Source organism: Oryctolagus cuniculus, chromosome 18 (genome assembly GCF_051225735.1).
Source record: "Oryctolagus cuniculus isolate XC-2025 breed Fujian yellow rabbit chromosome 18, ASM5122573v1, whole genome shotgun sequence".
NCBI classification, from domain to species: domain Eukaryota; kingdom Metazoa; phylum Chordata; class Mammalia; order Lagomorpha; family Leporidae; genus Oryctolagus; species Oryctolagus cuniculus.
The window spans coordinates 11,772,489-11,788,894 of NC_142884.1; the positions used below are offsets into that span (position 1 = coordinate 11,772,489).

General features: G+C 65.9%; 2 protein-coding genes across 8 annotated transcripts in view; one reads left to right on the plus strand and one right to left on the minus strand.

The window, feature by feature from the left end:
• Nucleotides 1–6,946, minus strand: FKRP (fukutin related protein). Of its 4 annotated transcripts, none has more exons than XM_070062059.2 (4): nt 6,882–6,930; nt 5,322–5,383; nt 5,062–5,215; nt 1–2,573 (listed from the first exon to the last, which is right to left on the minus strand). In XM_070062059.2, the coding sequence occupies exons 3-4, from the start codon at nt 5,108–5,110 to the stop codon at nt 1,048–1,050; spliced, it is 1,575 nt and encodes a 524-aa protein (XP_069918160.2). In that variant the 5' UTR covers nt 5,111–5,215; nt 5,322–5,383; nt 6,882–6,930; the 3' UTR covers nt 1–1,047. The 4 variants fall into 4 exon arrangements, with proteins under 4 accessions (XP_069918160.2, XP_002722926.3, XP_069918159.2 ...); XM_002722880.6 differs by lacking the exon at nt 6,882–6,930 and adding an exon at nt 6,047–6,161; XM_070062058.2 differs by lacking the exon at nt 5,062–5,215 and having other exon boundaries at nt 6,882–6,946.
• STRN4 (striatin 4) overlaps nt 6,477–16,406 on the plus strand; it is a 22,153-nt gene continuing 12,223 nt past the window's right edge. For 3 of the 4 annotated variants that reach the window (XR_011383906.2, XM_070062056.2, XM_070062057.2), the window contains exons 1-4: nt 6,483–6,824; nt 12,018–12,121; nt 12,471–12,544; nt 13,973–14,051. Coding sequence is in view for 2 of the 4 variants with exons in the window: in XM_070062056.2 (XP_069918157.1) it covers nt 6,543–6,824; nt 12,018–12,121; nt 12,471–12,544; nt 13,973–14,051 (539 nt within the window). In the remaining 2 variants the exon portion in view is untranslated. Of the gene's footprint in view, nt 6,825–12,017; nt 12,122–12,470; nt 12,545–13,972; nt 14,052–16,406 lie in introns of all 4 variants that reach the window. The other variant, XR_016225447.1, reaches the window with a different exon arrangement.

Sequence of the window (16,406 nt, forward strand, 5' to 3'; positions counted from 1 at the left end):
TCTGTACATGCTTGCTTTTTATTTTCCATTGAATAATTTAAGCCGTTGACTAAGCGGTCTGAGAGCAGTACCCGCACAGAATTCATCAGTACACACACATCCTCTGCAGTCCTGGGCGACCGCTGTGCTGTCGGGTGCCGCCCCCCGCCGCGGCCCTGGGGGGGGGGGCGGGTTCGCGGCCCCAGCCTGCCCTTCCTAGGCTCTCTCACCACTCTGGCCTCGGGTCCTGTGTTTGTAAAATGGAAACAAGAGCAGCTGCCCCTGGGCAGGGTTCAGCGGAAGCCTCCGTTGCTTAACCCACGTGGAGCCCGAGAATGGTGCCGGGCACCCAGCGAGTGCTCGGTAAGTGAGTTGTAATTACTGTGTGCCCTTCCTGGCCGGAGGGGAAACAGGTGCACAGAGCTGAAATAACGAGGTAATAATGTAATGACAGGGGCCCGGATCCAGGACCCGGCCCCACCGCGGCGGCGCCTTAGAGCTCGGAGCCCGCCCCGCACGGCTCCCACGCCGAGATCCCCGAGGGAGGGAGGTGGTCACCGCCGTCCTGGGCCCCACGGAGGCCTGGACAGAAGACCACAGCCTCCGAGGCCCTGGGTTCGCGGCCCCGGCAGTAGGACAGGCGCGCCCCCTAGCGGCGATAGAGACCCAGTCGCCGGAGTCCCGGGAACGCCCCCGCCAGCCGTCGGGGGTGCCCTAGGCCCCAAGCGCCCGGTCTCTTTGCAAAACTCCGCCCCGGCTCCTGGAGTACCCGGCGGGACCCACCTCTAGGGTCCGAGATGGCCCTGGGCCCTGCAGGTCAGCTCGGAGTCCCCGGATCTGTCCACCAAATGCCAGCGGCCCCCTCAATCTCTAGGAAGCCCCTCCCCGGATGGAGAACCTCGCGACGTGGCCCCCATCTTGGGCCTAACCTGCCTCCCGCAGAAGCGGGCTCACCTTTCTCCGCTGGGCCCCCGCCCCCTCTCTGCGCGCACACCCACAGCCCCACCACCTGGCAAGCAAAGCGTCTTCACGCAGCTCCAGGCGCCCAGACGCCCTGGCCCCGGGGCTTCAGCTGCTTCCCGGCAGGCTCAAGAGCGCTGGGTTGGGGTACTCGGGGTTCTCGATGACGCCGGGCCCGAACTTGAGCTCCAGGAAGCGCCGGTAGTTGTTGGGCGCCTGCGCCACGAAGCCCGCAAAGGACAGCGGCACCAGCGGCTGCAGGAAGTGCTCCGGGAACTCCACGTCCTGCCGGTGGTCCAGCCACGTGTCCTTGGTCATGACCCCGTTGCGGGGGTAGAAGGGCCACAGGTCCACGTGCAGGTGGTTGCTCTCGCTGTACTGCACGCGGAAGAAGTCGCCCTCCACGGCCTTCTCCCACACGAAGCCCCGCTCGTCCACCACCGAGCCGGCCTCGGCGCCCCGCAGCTGCTCGCAGCTGCCCACGTCCTCCAGGTAGATGCCCAGGTCCACGTCGTAGTCCCACGGGATGATGTCGCCGTGGCGCGCCGCCCCCAGCAGCGAGCCGCCCTCCAGCCAGTAGCGCACGCCGGCCGCCTCCAGCACGCCCACCACGTAGCGGGCGGTCTCCCGCAGCGCGCGCAGGCAGCACGGGGGCGTCCAGCGCCCCTCGTACAGGTAGGACGGCGTGTCGCCCACCACCGTCCCGAAGCAGCGCGTCGTCTCCTTGCTGCAGCCGAACCACTCGAGCCGCCCGCCCTCCCAGCTCACCAGGCGGACGCCCAGCGCGCGCAGCAGCGCCGCCCGCCGCGCGCGCCCCTCGCGCTCCGCCTTCCAGCGCGCGTGCGCCGTGGCCAGCGGGGGCTGGCGCGCCGCGGCGAAGCGCAGGGGCAGCAGCTGCACCTGCCAGCCGCGCAGGGCGGTCTGCAGGAAGAGGCTGGTGCCCACCGGCCGGGCCAGCGGCGCCGAGAGGTTGAAGAGGTCGCGGGCGCGCAGGAGCACCACCGCGTCCCCGTCCAGGGCGTCGCAGCGGGGTGCGGCAGGCGCCGGGCCGTAGCGGGCCGTCCACTCACGCAGGCTGACGTTCAGGGCCAGGCACCGGGCGGGGTTGGCCGTGGCGACCGGGGCGGCCACCAGGCGCGCGCCCCCCAGCCGGAGAGCCTCCACCATGCGCTCCAGCTGGCCCGGGGTCTCAGCCCGCGTCCCATCGGGCACCACAGCCACGAATTCGGTGGCTACGTAGGTTTCCGGACGTGCCGCCGCCGCGGGCCGGTCCAAAGCGGGCTGGAGCAGCGCCAGCCGAACATTGGGGACGCGAGGCAAGGCCAGAGGCGGGTAGGGCAGCGTGTCGGCCACCACCACCACGGGCTGGGCCGGGTCCTGCTGCAGGAAGGAGTCCACCAGCTCGGGCACGGCGTTGTCAAAGGCCTCGAATTCCCGCACCAGGACGGTGACGCGGGGGCCAGTGGCGGAGGCGCGGCGCGGGCCCCGGCCCCGGGCGGCCCTGGGCTGGTGCTGCAGCCAGGAGACATAGAAGAGGACCAGCAGGTTGAGGGTGATGGCGGCTGCCAGCGCAGCCTGGCAGCGGGTGAGCCGCATGGGGCTGACGTCAGGCCCTCGCTGGGCCGCGGGGCATCCTGGGGAGGGAGAACAAAGGGGAAACTGGCGCTAGTAGTCCACCCGCACCTCTCCCAAGCCCTAGCCTCGCTATCCCCTTCGGCTCCCGCTCCCCCGTTTGGTTCAGCTCTGCCTTCCCTTCCTCCGGGAAGCCCTCCTTGACTTTGCAGGCCGGGCCATGCACACCGCGGGGTCCTTCAGGTCCCTGGCTCCCCCACCCCGGTCTGAGTTTCAGTCATCACTCATAGTGGCACCCAGGAGGGCAGGATCCGAGCTTCCAGCGCCACCCAGGACGGAGCCGGGGACACACTGGGTGTTCTGTGTTCTCTGATGGGCCTCTCCCCTTCTCCCGAGTTCAGTTCCACCCTCCCCTATCCACACTCCTTCAGCCCACTGGCACCTCCCTCTCATTCCCTCCTCCAGGAAGCCACCTCTGGTTTGTCCCTCCCACACCCTGGCTCCTGGGTGGGGCCCATGCTGCAGCCCCCACGTCCCCCCCCCCCCCCCGCCTCTTGCTCACTTCTCCACTTCCTGTGCCATCTGGTCAGCCCCTTCCTGGTGGTCAGCCAGATCACTTTGGTTTGGCAAGAAAAGCCAGAATTGTGTGTGTATATATATATATATATATATATATATATTTTTTTTTTTTTTTTTAAATCAGAACTCCAACTTGGAGATGTTAGCTGCCGCGGGGCAGGCGTTGGTCCAGCAGGTGCACGCCTGGGACGCCTGCGGCCCATTTTGGCGGGGCCGGGTTTCAGCCCTGGCCCACTTCTCATTCCAGCTTCTTGCCAGTGTGCACCATCGGGGAAGCAGGTGAGAGCCCTGACCCTGCCCTCCCGGCCCTGCCCACTCTGGCTGGGGATGGACCTGTCGGTTCCCTAGACTGTGAGCCCTGGAGGGCACAGCCAGGGCTCTCTCCTCTGTCCTTTGCCCAGGGCCCGGCCCTGAGAGTGCACCTGATGACGACATGATGGCCGGGGCGGGCTTTCTCTGCATCTGTGAAGCCCACGCAGGTCCCCTGGAGCCAAGCTCTGTCTTAGCGCCATGTTCCCGGGCCCTGGCCTGGTCTTCTCGCTTTCTCGAATATTCCCTCCCCCCCCCCTCGGGTACCTGGGTTTCAGGCCCGGCTCTGCTCCCAAGTCCAGCTTCCAGACACACCCTGGGAGGGAGCAGGCCGTGGCTCAAGGAGTGGGGTCCCCGCCACCTGCGTGGGAGAGCTGGAAGGAGTTCCTGCCTACCGGCCTTGGACCAGCCCAGCCCCAGCTGTTGCGGGCCTCTGGGGCAGGGGGCCGGGTGGTGAACCAGCAGATGGACGCTCTCTGTCTGTCTGGATCTCTAACATAAATCAATTAAAAATAAGAGAGAAGACTCCAAGTTGCACTTCATGAGTAACTGCTGGGTGGACTCGGCTTGCCAAGTGGCTGACATGCCCACATCCCATAGCAGGAGCCTGGGTTGGAGACCACGCTCTGACACGCAGCAGGTGATGGCCAAGTGCGTGGGTCCCTGACACACACACACAAGAGACCCAGATGGCGCTCCAGGCAACTGGCCCAGCTCCAGCTGCTGCAGGCACTCGGGGAGTGAACCAGCGGATGCAAGATCTGCCTCGAACTCCGCCTTTGGAATAAGTGAAAATTTTTTTTCAAAGGCAACCTTGGAATTGCCTTCTGGGGCTCACACTGACCCCTCCTCTGGCTGATGGGCAGCGCGGACACAGAGACAGGGAGCAGCCCTCCGGGAGCTCCAACGCGGCGGGGTGGGGGTGGAGGCTCCGCTCTCGCTCTCCAACCACAGAATCCTCGGCCCTGCTCCTACAGCCTGCTCCCTCTCGGCGCCCGGAAGGACCCTGGTGACACTGGGCTTAGCTCCTGTCCTCCCTCTGTGCGGCCCTGCCGTGACTCACGCCGCCTCCGAGGGGAACCGGGTACCCCCGCCATGGCTCTGCCTGCTGGGGGGGCTCCAAAGCCCGCCGCTGGGGCACGGGGCAGGGCAAGGGGATTCCGAGGCCCGACTGCTCCACGTCTCTCTGGGTCGGGAAGACGATGCCAGCAGTCCTGCCCGAGCTCTGGCCTGCTCTCGCTCACTGAATGCCCTCGTGTCATGATCACGCTGGACAGGAGGACGCGGAGGCCTGGGGAGGTGTCGCGTGCTCAGGGCACACGACTGGGAGAGTGGCCCAGGACTCCACCTGAGGAGCTGGCTGCACAGCCCTGCGGGAAACCACCAAACCGCTGCCTCTCTGGGTCGCAGCCCAACTCCCTGTGCATCTTTGCGGAGCCCTCCCTAGCCCAGCCTGCCAGGTGTTTGCCAAGCACATTCATTCATTAATTCATGAATTAATTCAACTCATTAACAAACTGATACTTATCGAGTGCCCTCTGCGCCATCCCTGTGTTGTGAATGAATCGCGGAGCCCTCCAGGAAGGAAGACAGAACCCGAGCCGGCAACCTGCAGGTGCGTCAGGAAGCCAGCAGGGGGCACGAGAGAGCAACAGGGCTCACTTGACAGAGGTGGACAGGGAAGGGGAGGACAGCGAAGCTGGGATCTCATTTGTCTCTCCACCTCCCACGAAACGGTGTGGCGGGCCCGGATTTCCTTCCGGACGGGGTTCCCGGGGCCTGAACTCTGATTTGGGTTCAGCTTCAGCCCCTGCAGCTGCAGAAGGGAAGGGAGGTGACGCATAGACGGGAGCAGGAGCAAGCCTGGGGGACAAGGACAGGACAGGTTCCACGCGCGTGCTGGCGACACCAGGGCTCCTTACCTCCTAGGTCGCAGGCTGGAGGGGTTCCAGGAGGGCGGCGCCAGCCCAGCTCAGCCGCACAGCTGAGGAAGAACCAGAAACCTCGACTCAGCCAATGCCACACAGCAGAGCCTGGCTGTGCCCGCCGGCCAAGGTGGCGAGCAGGTCAGGGGGTCCTTCCTCCCGAAGTCCCATCCGCTCGGGCACCACCTGGGGCATCTCAGGAGAGGGGTGTGCAGGGAGGGAGGTCAGCCACCATGGCAACCCGTAACCACCTCTCTCATGACCGTGTCCCGAAGAGGCAGGGCTGGAAGTGACACAAACGGTCACCATGACAACACCTCCACATCCCTACCTTAGCAGGCCCGGTTCCTAGGGTCACTGGAAGGGGGGGGATGCTGCCCTGTTACCATGGTAACCAGGGCTCGGCCTTGCCTGTTTCTGACCTCCCTGGGGATGGTCCAGGCCCTGTCGCCATGGCAACTGGCCCTCCAGCATGGTCTCTCCTCTAAATAAAAACACCTGGTTGGTTTGGTCCAGGGACCTCCCACTGATGGGAAGGGGGAGATGGTTACCATGGTAATGCCAGCAGGGTGGCTACGGGGGAGGGGATGAAGAAGAGATGCTTCTCTCAAGAGATTAGTGTCCTTGGGGGCTTCGGTCCTTTTCACCTGGGTGCTACATGAGAGGGGGTTGCCATAGTAACTAAAGAAGGTAGGGGCAGGACCAGCAGGGGCTTAGGTTACCTTAGCAACCTCCTCCTGGTGCAGAGGGTTTGGGGCTCCATAACCATAATGGTGGGGGTGGGGGACGCTCCGTGCTGGAGAAAGGTTACCATGACAACCGGCCAAGCCGGTACTCAGAAAGGATGCCCATCCGCGCTTACACCACCCCTGGTGGTCGCCCTTGACAGTGACTGTCCGGGGCACGGGTATGTGGGGTGACGTGGGAGGAAGGAGACAGAACACGACCCCTGCCCCCAGGCTCGTTCCTGCAAGGGCGACCGCCGCGCGCGGGGCCTGGGTCTCCCGGGCCCCCTCCTCGGCTCGCCCGTCCCCGCCCCCCAGCCCTGCGCGCACGCGCGCCTTCGGGGTCGCCCAGGGTGGGCGAGGCTCGCGCCCGGCCTCACGCTCGCCCCCGTCCCCCGGTTCCCCGCCGAGCGCGCGCGCAGGGGGGGGGGGTTGGCGCGGCCGCGCAGGCGCGCGAGGCTGAGCGGGCGCGCGGGCCGGCCCCGGCGCCTCCATGATGGAGGAGCGAGCGGCCGCCGCAGTCGCCGCCGCCGCCTCCCCCTGCCGCCCGCTCGGCTCCGGCACGGGTCCCGGCCCGACTGGGGCGGCCCCGGCTTCTGCCCCTGCCCCCGGGCCTGGCCCGGCAGGGAAGGGAGGCGGCGGCGGAGGCAGCCCCGGGCCCACAGCGGGCCCGGAGCCCCTCAGCCTGCCGGGGATCCTGCACTTCATCCAGCACGAGTGGGCGCGCTTCGAGGCCGAGAAGGCCCGCTGGGAGGCCGAGCGCGCCGAGCTGCAGGTGAGCGCCACCCCGGGACCCCGGCCCCCCGCCCGGCCCGGCCCGGCCCGGCCTCACCCGCCGCCGCCGCCGCCGCCATCTTGGAGCAATGGCCGCCGGGACGGCCGGGGGGGGGGCTGCGGGCGGGGACGCGACGGTCCCGGGGAGCGAGTGGGGGGCAGCCCGGGGCCGGGGGTCCTGAGGCGGCCGCGGCGCGGCGGCGGGGAGTGGAGGGGCCCAGGCGAGAATCGGCGCTCGGCCGGCGCCGGCGGGAAGAAAGGGGCGGAGGAGCGACCCCGGCTGAAGTGGGGAGTGGGAGTGCGCGCTCGGCCGGGGGCTCCGGCGGGAGGCGGCGCGCGGCCCGGGGGCGCCTCGGGGAGCTCCGGCGAGGAGTTGCGGAGGAAGACCTGAGCGGTGTCGCCGCTGCCCCAGGTCTCCCATCCCCTGCCCCCGTCCCCGACCAGGTGCAAGGTGCAAGGTGCAAGCCGAGTCCGGGTGGGATAGACGGGGCGCCTGGGGCACTTGGGACTCGGCTGCCTACGGGCCGGGAGCCCGGAGGAGCAGGGAGAGGAAGTCCGGGAGCCTCGGATGGGGTGTGTTTCGGACGTCTGGGCCAGGGGACTGACACGTGACTCCGGGGGTGGCACAGAGTTTCCGGGGGCCCCGGGATGAAGAGGGCCCCCTCCCCTCTTAAGGCATCTGGGGAGCCCCATCTGGGTGGCTGCCGAGTGCAGGGCAGGGGTCCTGGGGTAGAAGCCGGCACAGGGCAGGGGACTGCCCAGGGAGCGTGGGCGTGGGAGCTGGGCGGTGGAGGCGCAGCTTGGGGGTGTGGCGGCCAAGGCAGGTGGGTGTAGGATGGCAGGTAGGGAGCCCTAAGCTGCAGTGGGGTGTCCGGCAGATGAGGACACCCGGAATGGGGACAAAGAAGAGGGATGGAGGGTACCCTCGCCGATGCATCCGCGGGAGCAGTGTGGGGGCGGGCGGCGTGTTTGGGGAAGGACCTCCTGGCGGTTTGGCCAGGAGTGCGCCCCGGGATGAGGTGTGGCTGGGTTGGTGACCTTGAGGGGCGAGCCGCCTGTCCCCTGCACGGTGTCCCCAGGAGCCCGGAGGTGAGAGCCTGGCTGGGGTGTTCTCAGCAGAGCCCCCCGTCGGCACTGGAGCTGATAACCCCTGAGAACCGGGCAGGGAGGGAGTGCTGCAGCCGGGCTCCCTGGCCGTCTCAGTGGGAGCAGGGGCTGTGGCTGGAGGGGCGGAATCCTTCCGTGAGGGCTAGCCTTGTGTCCCGCTCTCTTCTCAACACCCCATTGTGTGGTCAGGGCCAGGGTTATCTCACTCAGCGACCGGGAGAGCTGCCGTTTACTGAGTGTGTATTATGTGCCAGCTCTGTTCTGTCACACTCGGCAGTTAGTCTAGTGATCAGAGTGGAAACAGAGGCTTTGAGGGGGTGAGCGACAGAGCTGGTCTGTGCTCTCCAGCTCTCTGCCACAGTCTAGATGAGGACCCCGGGCCGGGGACGCGCGGGGCCTCCCCAGGTCGCTGGAGCCGGGTCTCTGGCACCTCCCACCCGTGCGCCCTACCGTCTGGGAGACTCACCGCAGGAAGGGCTGTGTTGAGCCCCTCGCCTCGCAGCCGCTCTGGGGTCCGAGAGGAAGTGGGTGCGTTCCTTTGGCCGTGTGTGTAACAGGAGGGAGCACCCTGGATGTCCACTTTGTGACTTTGCACATGCCCACGTGTGTGGGATTCCCTCCTGTCCCATGGGGAGCGGCCGGAAGCGCCCGCTGCAGCCACTCAGCTTGACCCCTGCTGCTGGTGCCGAGACAGATCCCGGGTTTCCCCGCTTCAGAAGCGGCCGCAGTGGTGGCCTTCCGTGCCTGCGTGCGTGTGCAGGGGCCGCGAGGGCTGCCAGGGGCGCTGCCCACGCGCACGCACCTGTGCTGGGGCACCTTCCCCGAGCTCCAGCGCTGAGCGTTCATTCCGTGCCCGCGGCGTGCGTGCCCAGGACCCGCAGTCTGCAGTCTGAGAGTAAGCAGGGGTGGGCTCGGCGCGGGCTCTGCGGGGCTGCCGCTGTTTCCGCCCGGCAGAAGCTTCCAGGCCGAAAGAGGAGGTTGGTGTGTGCGGGAGGCCGCCGAGGCCACCCCGCACTCACGGCTGAGTTCCCTGTGGTGTGGCTCTGGGTATTATTTATTTATTTATTTATTTTTAGATTTAATTTATTTGAGACCGTGTTACAGAGAGAGAGGTCTTCTATCTGCTGGTTCACTCCCCAGATGGCTACAACAGTTGGAGCTGAGCCAATCCGAAGCCAGGAGCTAAGAGCTTCTTCCAGGTCTCCCATGTGGGTGCAGGGGCCCAAGCACTTGGGCCATCCTCTGCTGCTTTCCCAGGCGCATTAGCAGGGAGCTGGATCGGAAGTGGAGCAGCCGGGACTGAAACCGGCGCCCAGGGCTTTAACCTGTTGTGCCACAGTGCCACAGCGCTGGCCCCTCTACCTGTGTTTTTGGCACCTCTGAGAGGGACACTCTTTGGGGAGGGGTCTGAAGCAGATATTCCTGTGGGAGATGCCGTGGTGAGATGCCCGAGGAGACGTGTGGGCTGGCCCCTACCCCGGAGGCTTGACCCTGCCCCGAGCCCTGTGCTTGGGGGGAGTGGAGGACAGCAGGGCTGGCTGGCATGACCGCCATCCAGGCTGGGGCAGACCTGGAAAGGGAGAGCGTCTGGGGGAACGAGGGGTTCTGGGCGTGAGCGTGTGAGCTGCAGAGCACAGGCACATCCCAGCCCCACCTGCCGCCCGCGGAGGCCCCGCAGCCAGCCAGACGGCAGGGAGATCTGGCCCAGCGCCTCCCGGTGTGGGGGCGTTCCACCAGCCTGGGGCGCAGCTGCCAACCACGTTCTCTGGTTCTCTCTCCTCCCCTGTGTGCCGGAGGAGCTGGGAAGGGACGACAAAGCAGGTGAGAGCTGGCGCCACGGTTAGGAGGGAGATCGGACTTTGATGAGGGTGCAGGGAGGGAGGCCGTGCGAGTGAGGCCAGGAGGTGGGACAGGCACTCATCACCCCACCCCTGGGGGCCACTGCCGTCTCTCCCTGGGGTTTCTGTGCCTGCCCCCTTTGCTCCTCCCACCCCGATCCGGTCACCCTGTGGCTGGAGGCACCTTTACATCCGGCCACGCTGGTGCCGCCTCTGGGCTTAGACTGTAGCTGCCGGGCTGTCAGGCTGACGCCTCGCGCTGGTCAGTGTGTGCTCCCACCCTTGCTGACCCCACGCGGGCTCCTGTCCCTGTCCTCTGCCGGCAGCACCATCCTGCCCAGCCTCAGGTGCTCATCCAGCTGTCCCTCCTGCCCTGGGGACAGTCCCAGTGCATGGAGCATTCACCGCTCACGCCTGCGCCTTGTGCTGCCCTGAGCCCCAGGGGAGGGGAGCGGGCGTCACGTGGCTTCTCCATGACGCCCGGGGGTGTTGGACGGTGCCTGTTCCCCGTGGGAGGCACCTCACGGTGGCCGGGTCCAAGCTCCCGCCAGGCCTGGGACAGAGAAGGTGCGGCAGCGCGGCCCACAGGCTGGGCAGTGGGAGGAAGTGCGGGGCCAGTGTTTGCGACTGGCCTGTCTTCCGCTTCTAAAACGACTCGGAGTGGACTCACGGTACTGAGAAGACAGACAGAGACCTCTGTCCAGAGGCGGCGCCCGCCTGGGAGTGGTCGGTCTGTCTGGCCTCTGATGTTCCTGGGAGAAAAGTCCCTTCTCTCCGCGGACAGACGGGGCGTCTCCACGGCACAGCTGGGGGCGGCGTCCGCTTGTGCCTGTAGCCCCCATGTGGGGACCAGCAGGCCCCGGTGGTCAGCGTCTGTCCTCCCTGTCTGATAGTGTCTGTGGGGCAGACGGATGAAGGAGGGACTCTGTCCTGCGAGATGTGTGCGTGTCCCTTACGCGAGAGGCAGCCGAGCACCGCGCGGTGTGTGTAGGATGGGCACGAGGAACCTGAGAGGTGCCCAGCCCAGGGTCACCTCCCAAGTTCCTGCAGTGGCTGCGGCTGGGGAGCCCGGAGCTCAGTGCCTTCTGCAGAGGAGGCAGGAGCCCAGTGACGTGGTCTGCACGAACTGGGAGCTGGAGTCGGGAGCCGGAGCTGGGCGCCTACTCTGGGCTCTGCCGTGTGGGCTGCACTGTCTGCACTGTTAGGCTCGGCCTGCCCAGGCGTCCTGTAGCTGTTGCCCACTGGCCTCTAAGCTGGGTGGGCTGCATTACGACCACCAGCAGTGGGCGTGCTCTGTTCTCTGCTGATCCGAGAGGAGAGAGCAGAGCTGAGCCCTGCTCCCTGTGCGTGGGCAGGCAGGTGGCCGGCGAGCTTCAGCGGAGAGCGGGCAGCATGGGTGGGCGTACGAGAGCTACCCAGACCAGCTGGCCCTGAGCACGGCCTGGGGGCTGCCGCCGAAGCCCCTTTGTCAGGCACGTGGTGCGCAGGGAGCTTGGCCAGGAAGCTGGGGCTGTCTGGGAGACCCGCCGAGGTGGTGGAGGATGACCATGGTGAGAGCGTGCGGCTGCCGTCGGCCTTTTCTCTGGGCTGGCCTTGGGCTGAGAGGCCAGCCCCTGCAGGCGAGGCCTTGCCCGCCCGTTGTCTAGAGGGGGAGCGCTCAGAGAAGGTGGGTGCTGGCCTGGAGCTCCGGCAGTCATGGACAGGGCAGTGCTGCCAGGGATGAGCCCCTGTGCTCAGGGCTTTGGCAGAAGGGCTTCCGGAATGTGGTCAGCAGCCGGGGTCTGCGCGAAGGCTGCTGGCCCAGCGTGCAAGGACCTGTCCACAGCCTGGCAGCCCGAGCCAGCAGACGGCGGAAGTGCCCGGCCGCGCCCACACTCCAGGCAGGTGACCCGAGGGGGGCCCCTGGAGGCTTCTCGTGCTGGAGTGGTGGTGGAGGTTGAGCCCAGCCACCCTCTCTGGTCGTCCCGCGCCTGCCAGTGACAGATGCTGTGGCGGGAGGAGGGGGCGCCACCTCGGGCAGCTCGCCTGGGCCAGCACCTGGCTGCTCTCCAGGAGGGGGCATGGACTCCTCTTGAGCTTTTCCATTGTGGGCGACCTGGCGGGGCCCCTGGAGGCAGCAGGTCCTCCCCGCTCCGGGGTGCCCTGGCAGTGGCCATGGGCACCCTGAGGGTCGGAGTGGAGCTGAGCCTTTGTGGGCGAGGGGCACGCCAGCGGAGCCCAGCCCTGAGCCCGCTGCTCTCCGGCCCCAGGCCCAGGTGGCCTTCCTCCAGGGAGAGAGGAAGGGGCAGGAGAATCTGAAGACGGACCTGGTGCGGCGGATCAAGATGCTGGAGTACGCGCTGAAGCAGGAGAGGTGAGCCTGGGGCCGCCCGCCTCCGGGGCGCCCCCTGCCTCCCAGCAGGGGGACTGCGGGAGGAGGCACCCCTCCCATCAGCCCAGTGCTGCAGGGTGCTATGCGAGGGGGTGACAGGCATGGTGGGTGCTGGGTCCTCGCCATCCCCTTCGTCCGGTCCATGGCGGATGGCGGTGTCAGCCCCACTTCCGCTAAGGAGCTGAGGCTGCTCCAGGCCCTCCCGAGCTGGCCTGGCCGCCTAGGCTGCCTGTGCCGTCGGGGTGCCGTCTCCAGCAGGGAGGGTGAGTGGTGAGGGAGGCCTCGGGCCCTCTCCCCTCGTGTCTCAGTCCACACAGCATTTGTCTTTTAGGGCCAAATACCATAAACTGAAGTTCGGGACAGACTTGAACCAGGGCGAGAAGAAGCCGGATCTGTCAGAACAAGGTACCCCCATGTGGCTGCGTGGTGTGACGGGCAGGGGTGGACAGCGCCTCTTTCTCACTTTGGCTGGGGCTGAGCCGGGGGTGGGGGGTGCAGGGCCCCCCTCGTGGGCTGCTCTATGCCTGGTGCCGTGCGGGGCCCTGGGCCCGTCCTGCCCGCCCCCTCTGCGGAACTGAGAGACGCAGGCAGCTCCCTGCGTGCCTCGCGAGGAGTGGGGGCCGGGCTATTTATAGGGTGCGTGGACAGCGTGGGAGCGCTGCGAGGACTTCACTGAAGAGGCAGTGTGGGCACGAGGCTGTCAGTCACTCCTGCCCCCGAGTGTGTTCCTTGTGGGCTGTGGGCGGGTCACCCGGCAGGGACATGACGGAGAGCAGAGGTGGCGGGGTCAGCGCCCTCCAGCCTTCGTAGTCCAGGCTCCCTCAGAGGGGAAGAGCCTAGCGTGTTAGTCGGTGACTGGGAGAGGTGTGGGTGTGTGGAGGACGCCCGGGGACCGTGGAGACCTCGGCTTAGCCCGAGCCCCCCGACCTGTCAGGACGTCTGCTCTGCCTCACTTCCGCCATCGCCAGCTTTGGCAGAGAGCGATCTGGCGGAGTCCGAGGGAATTAGCCGTGAGAGGAAGGCGTAGCGGCCGATGGCAGGTGGCCACGCTCTTGGCAGCTGGGTGGCCTTTTAGTGACTGTTGTCATCTGGTGTCACGGACTGCTGGCCGGAGGCGGTGCCCCAGGGCAGGCTGCTGCACACGTCACGAATGAAATACCAAGCGCATTATCTGTCCGTCCTCGCAGCGTCCCGGGAGGGAGCTGTTACCCTAGCCTCTTTTCTCAGAGAGAAAAGGGGGCCTCAGCGGCTGTTCGCCAGCGTGGCAGCACGGCAGCCGCGGGGGCCCGACACGCTGCTCAGGGCGTCGACGGGCTTGCCCGGCTGCCAGCTGTGGGGGCTCAGAGACGCCTGCCTGCGTCCGCTCCGCTCGCCAAAAGCCCCGTGACGAGTGGGATGGCAGGGCTGTGTGCGCGCGAGAGTCACGACTGAGAACTGCCAGGGGTCCCGCGAGCACCCCCTTCCAAGGGTGGCTGCCGGGGTCCTAAGGAGCCCCAGACCCCCTCCCGATACACTGCCTGGGCACCAAGCCGCTGGCCTGGGAGCCCCGGAGGGCATCCACACGCTAGTGAACGGGACGCTGCACCTGTTCCGGGTCGCAGCTGGGGAGCAGCAGAGTTGCACTTGAACCCAGTCTGCCTGGCCCCTCAGAGCCGGGCCAGCTCTGTGTGGGAAAGGACCGGACTACCTGGGTCTCCAGAGAAACACCCCCCCACCCGGGGCTGGTGAGTCAGGAGGGAGGGACCTGGCGCAGGGCGGAGTACAGTGCCCAGGAGGCTGACAGGTCGGTGTGTGCCCCGCGTGAGACGGCCCCCCCTTTCTCTCCCCTGCCAGTCTCCAATGGCCCCGTGGAGTCGGTCACCCTGGAGAACAGCCCACTGGCGTGGAAGGAGGGGCGGCAGCTTCTCCGACAGTGAGTGTGCGGCGGGGGGGGCGGGCCGCCGGGGACCAGCGCGTGTGGACGGGGCGGGGGTGAGCCCGAGGACTCCACGGTCCCTCCCGTCCCCACTGGGGACTCCGAGCTGCAGGGAGATGGCCTGTCACCGTGTGCTGGCCTCTCCAGAGGCGTGTGGGGACCCCTCTCCGGAACGTGGCCCCGAAGGCCTCTGTGCCATTGTTCTTAAAGGGCACTGTTAAGCTATTTCTCACAAGTGTTTGTCATCAGAGAGAGAGATTTCCCATCTGCTGGTTCATTCCCCACATGTTCACAACAGCCAGGGCTGGGCCGGGCCAAAGCCAAGAGCCAGGAGCTCTGTCCGGGTCTCGCCGTGGGGGGACAGGGAACGAGGGGTTCTGGGGGTGTGAGGGTGAGCGTGCTGAGCCCTCGCCTGCTGCTCCGGGCGCCTTAGCCGGCAGCTGGGCGCAGGACGCGCAGCAAGCACGCGGGTGTGGCAGCAGGCAGCCCGCCGTGCCACCACTTACCCCTGTGGGTCTCTGTATTTGTTAAGATCTATGAATCGGGAAGAGCGGTGAAGGAGAGGCAGAGAGAGACCCTCCATCTGCTGGTTCAGTCCCCACACGCCCTCAGTCGCCAGGGCTGGGCCGGGCTGGAGCCCGGGCCTGAAACTCCCTGGGTGGCAGGGCCCTAGCCCTGGGGCCGCCCCCCGCCGCTGCCCCCCCCCCGCGTTAGGAAGCTGGGCTGGAGCAGTGACAGGACTTGACTCGGAAATGGGGTGCCGACACCCCAAGTGGCAGCCTAGCCCACCGTGCCGCAACGCCCACTCCTTTTTTTTTTTTAATTAGAAGATTTGTGCATTTTAGAAAACATGGAAAATATGGGAGAGCACAAAGAAACTAGAAGTCACCCCCTGTATCGTCCTGGGAGTCCTGTCCCCCTGTACACAGTGGGCGCTGGTGCTGCCAGTCTTGAACGCTTGGGCACATAGCACACTGGCTCTCCCGTGTGCGCCTTCTGTAAAGCGGGGGTCCCCCGCGCTGCAGCTGCGTTTTGTAATGCACTGGTTCTGTAGGCGGCGTGAGCGTCTTTTCATTTAAACTACGTTGCCTTTTTTTTTTTTAATTTGTTTATTTACTTATTTAAAAGTCAGAGTTACACAGGAGAGGCAGAGGAAGGTCTTCCATCCGCTGATTCACTCCCCAGTTGGCCACAATGGTCCAAGCTGCGCCGATGCGAAGCCAGGAGCCAGGAGCTTCTTCCAGGTCTCCCACGTGGGTGCAGGGGCCCAAGGACCTGGGCCATCTTCCACTGCTTTCCCAGGCCATAGCAGAGAGCTGGATGGGAAGAGGAGCAGCTGGGATTTGAACCGGCGCCTATATGGGATGCCAGCACTGCAGGTGGCGGCTTTACCTGCTCCACCACAGCGCTGGCCCCTGTTGTCATTTTAAGAACCATATAATTGTCTGTGTTTAACCATAACCCTCTATAGCCAGTCTCCTCTTATGTGTTTCACTGAGGTTGCTTTACATTTCTTTTTTAAGATTTATCTATTTATTTGAAAGGCAGAGAGAGAGAGATCCTCCATCTGCTGGTTCACCCCACAAATGGCTGTAATGGCCGGAGCAGGGTCAGGCCAAAGCCAGGAGCCAGGAGCTTCTTCCGAGTCTCTCACAGGAGTGTGGGAGTCCAAGCACTTGGGCCGTCCTCTGCTGCCTTCCCAGGTGCATTAGCAGGGAGCTGGATCAGAAGCGGAGCAGCTGGGGCTTAAACTGGTGCCCACGTAGGATTTGCAGACAGGCTTAACCTTCTGCACCCCAGTGCCGTTCCCGAATGTTTCAGTATTGTAGCCCGTGTGGCGAACAGCAGGGGCTGCTCATGCACATCCATATTTCCTCATGCTAATATCTGGAACCACTTAAAGTGCACAGGACTAGCAGCTCCAGCCGGCGCTGCGGCTTACTAGGCTAATCCTCCGCCTTGCGGCGCCGGCACCCCGGGTTCTAGTCCCGGTTGGGGCGCCGGATTCTGTCCTGGTTGCCCCTCTTCCAGGCCAGCTCTCTGCTGTGGCCAGGGAGTGCAGTGGAGGATGGCCCAGGTGCTTGGGCCCTGCACCCCATGGGAGACCAGGAAAAGCACCTGGCTCCTGGCTCCTGCCATCGGATCAGCGCGGTGCGCCGGCCGCAGTGCGCCGGCCGCGGCGGCCATTGGAGGGTGAACCAACGGCAAAGGAAGACCTTTCTCTCTGTCTCTCTCTCTCTCTGTCCACTCTGTCCACTCTGCCTGTCAAAAAAAAAAAAAAAAGAATAGCAGCTCCAAGACGGTGGTGGTGACGACGGTGGAGGTGACGAGAATCCACTCTCACCCAGTCAG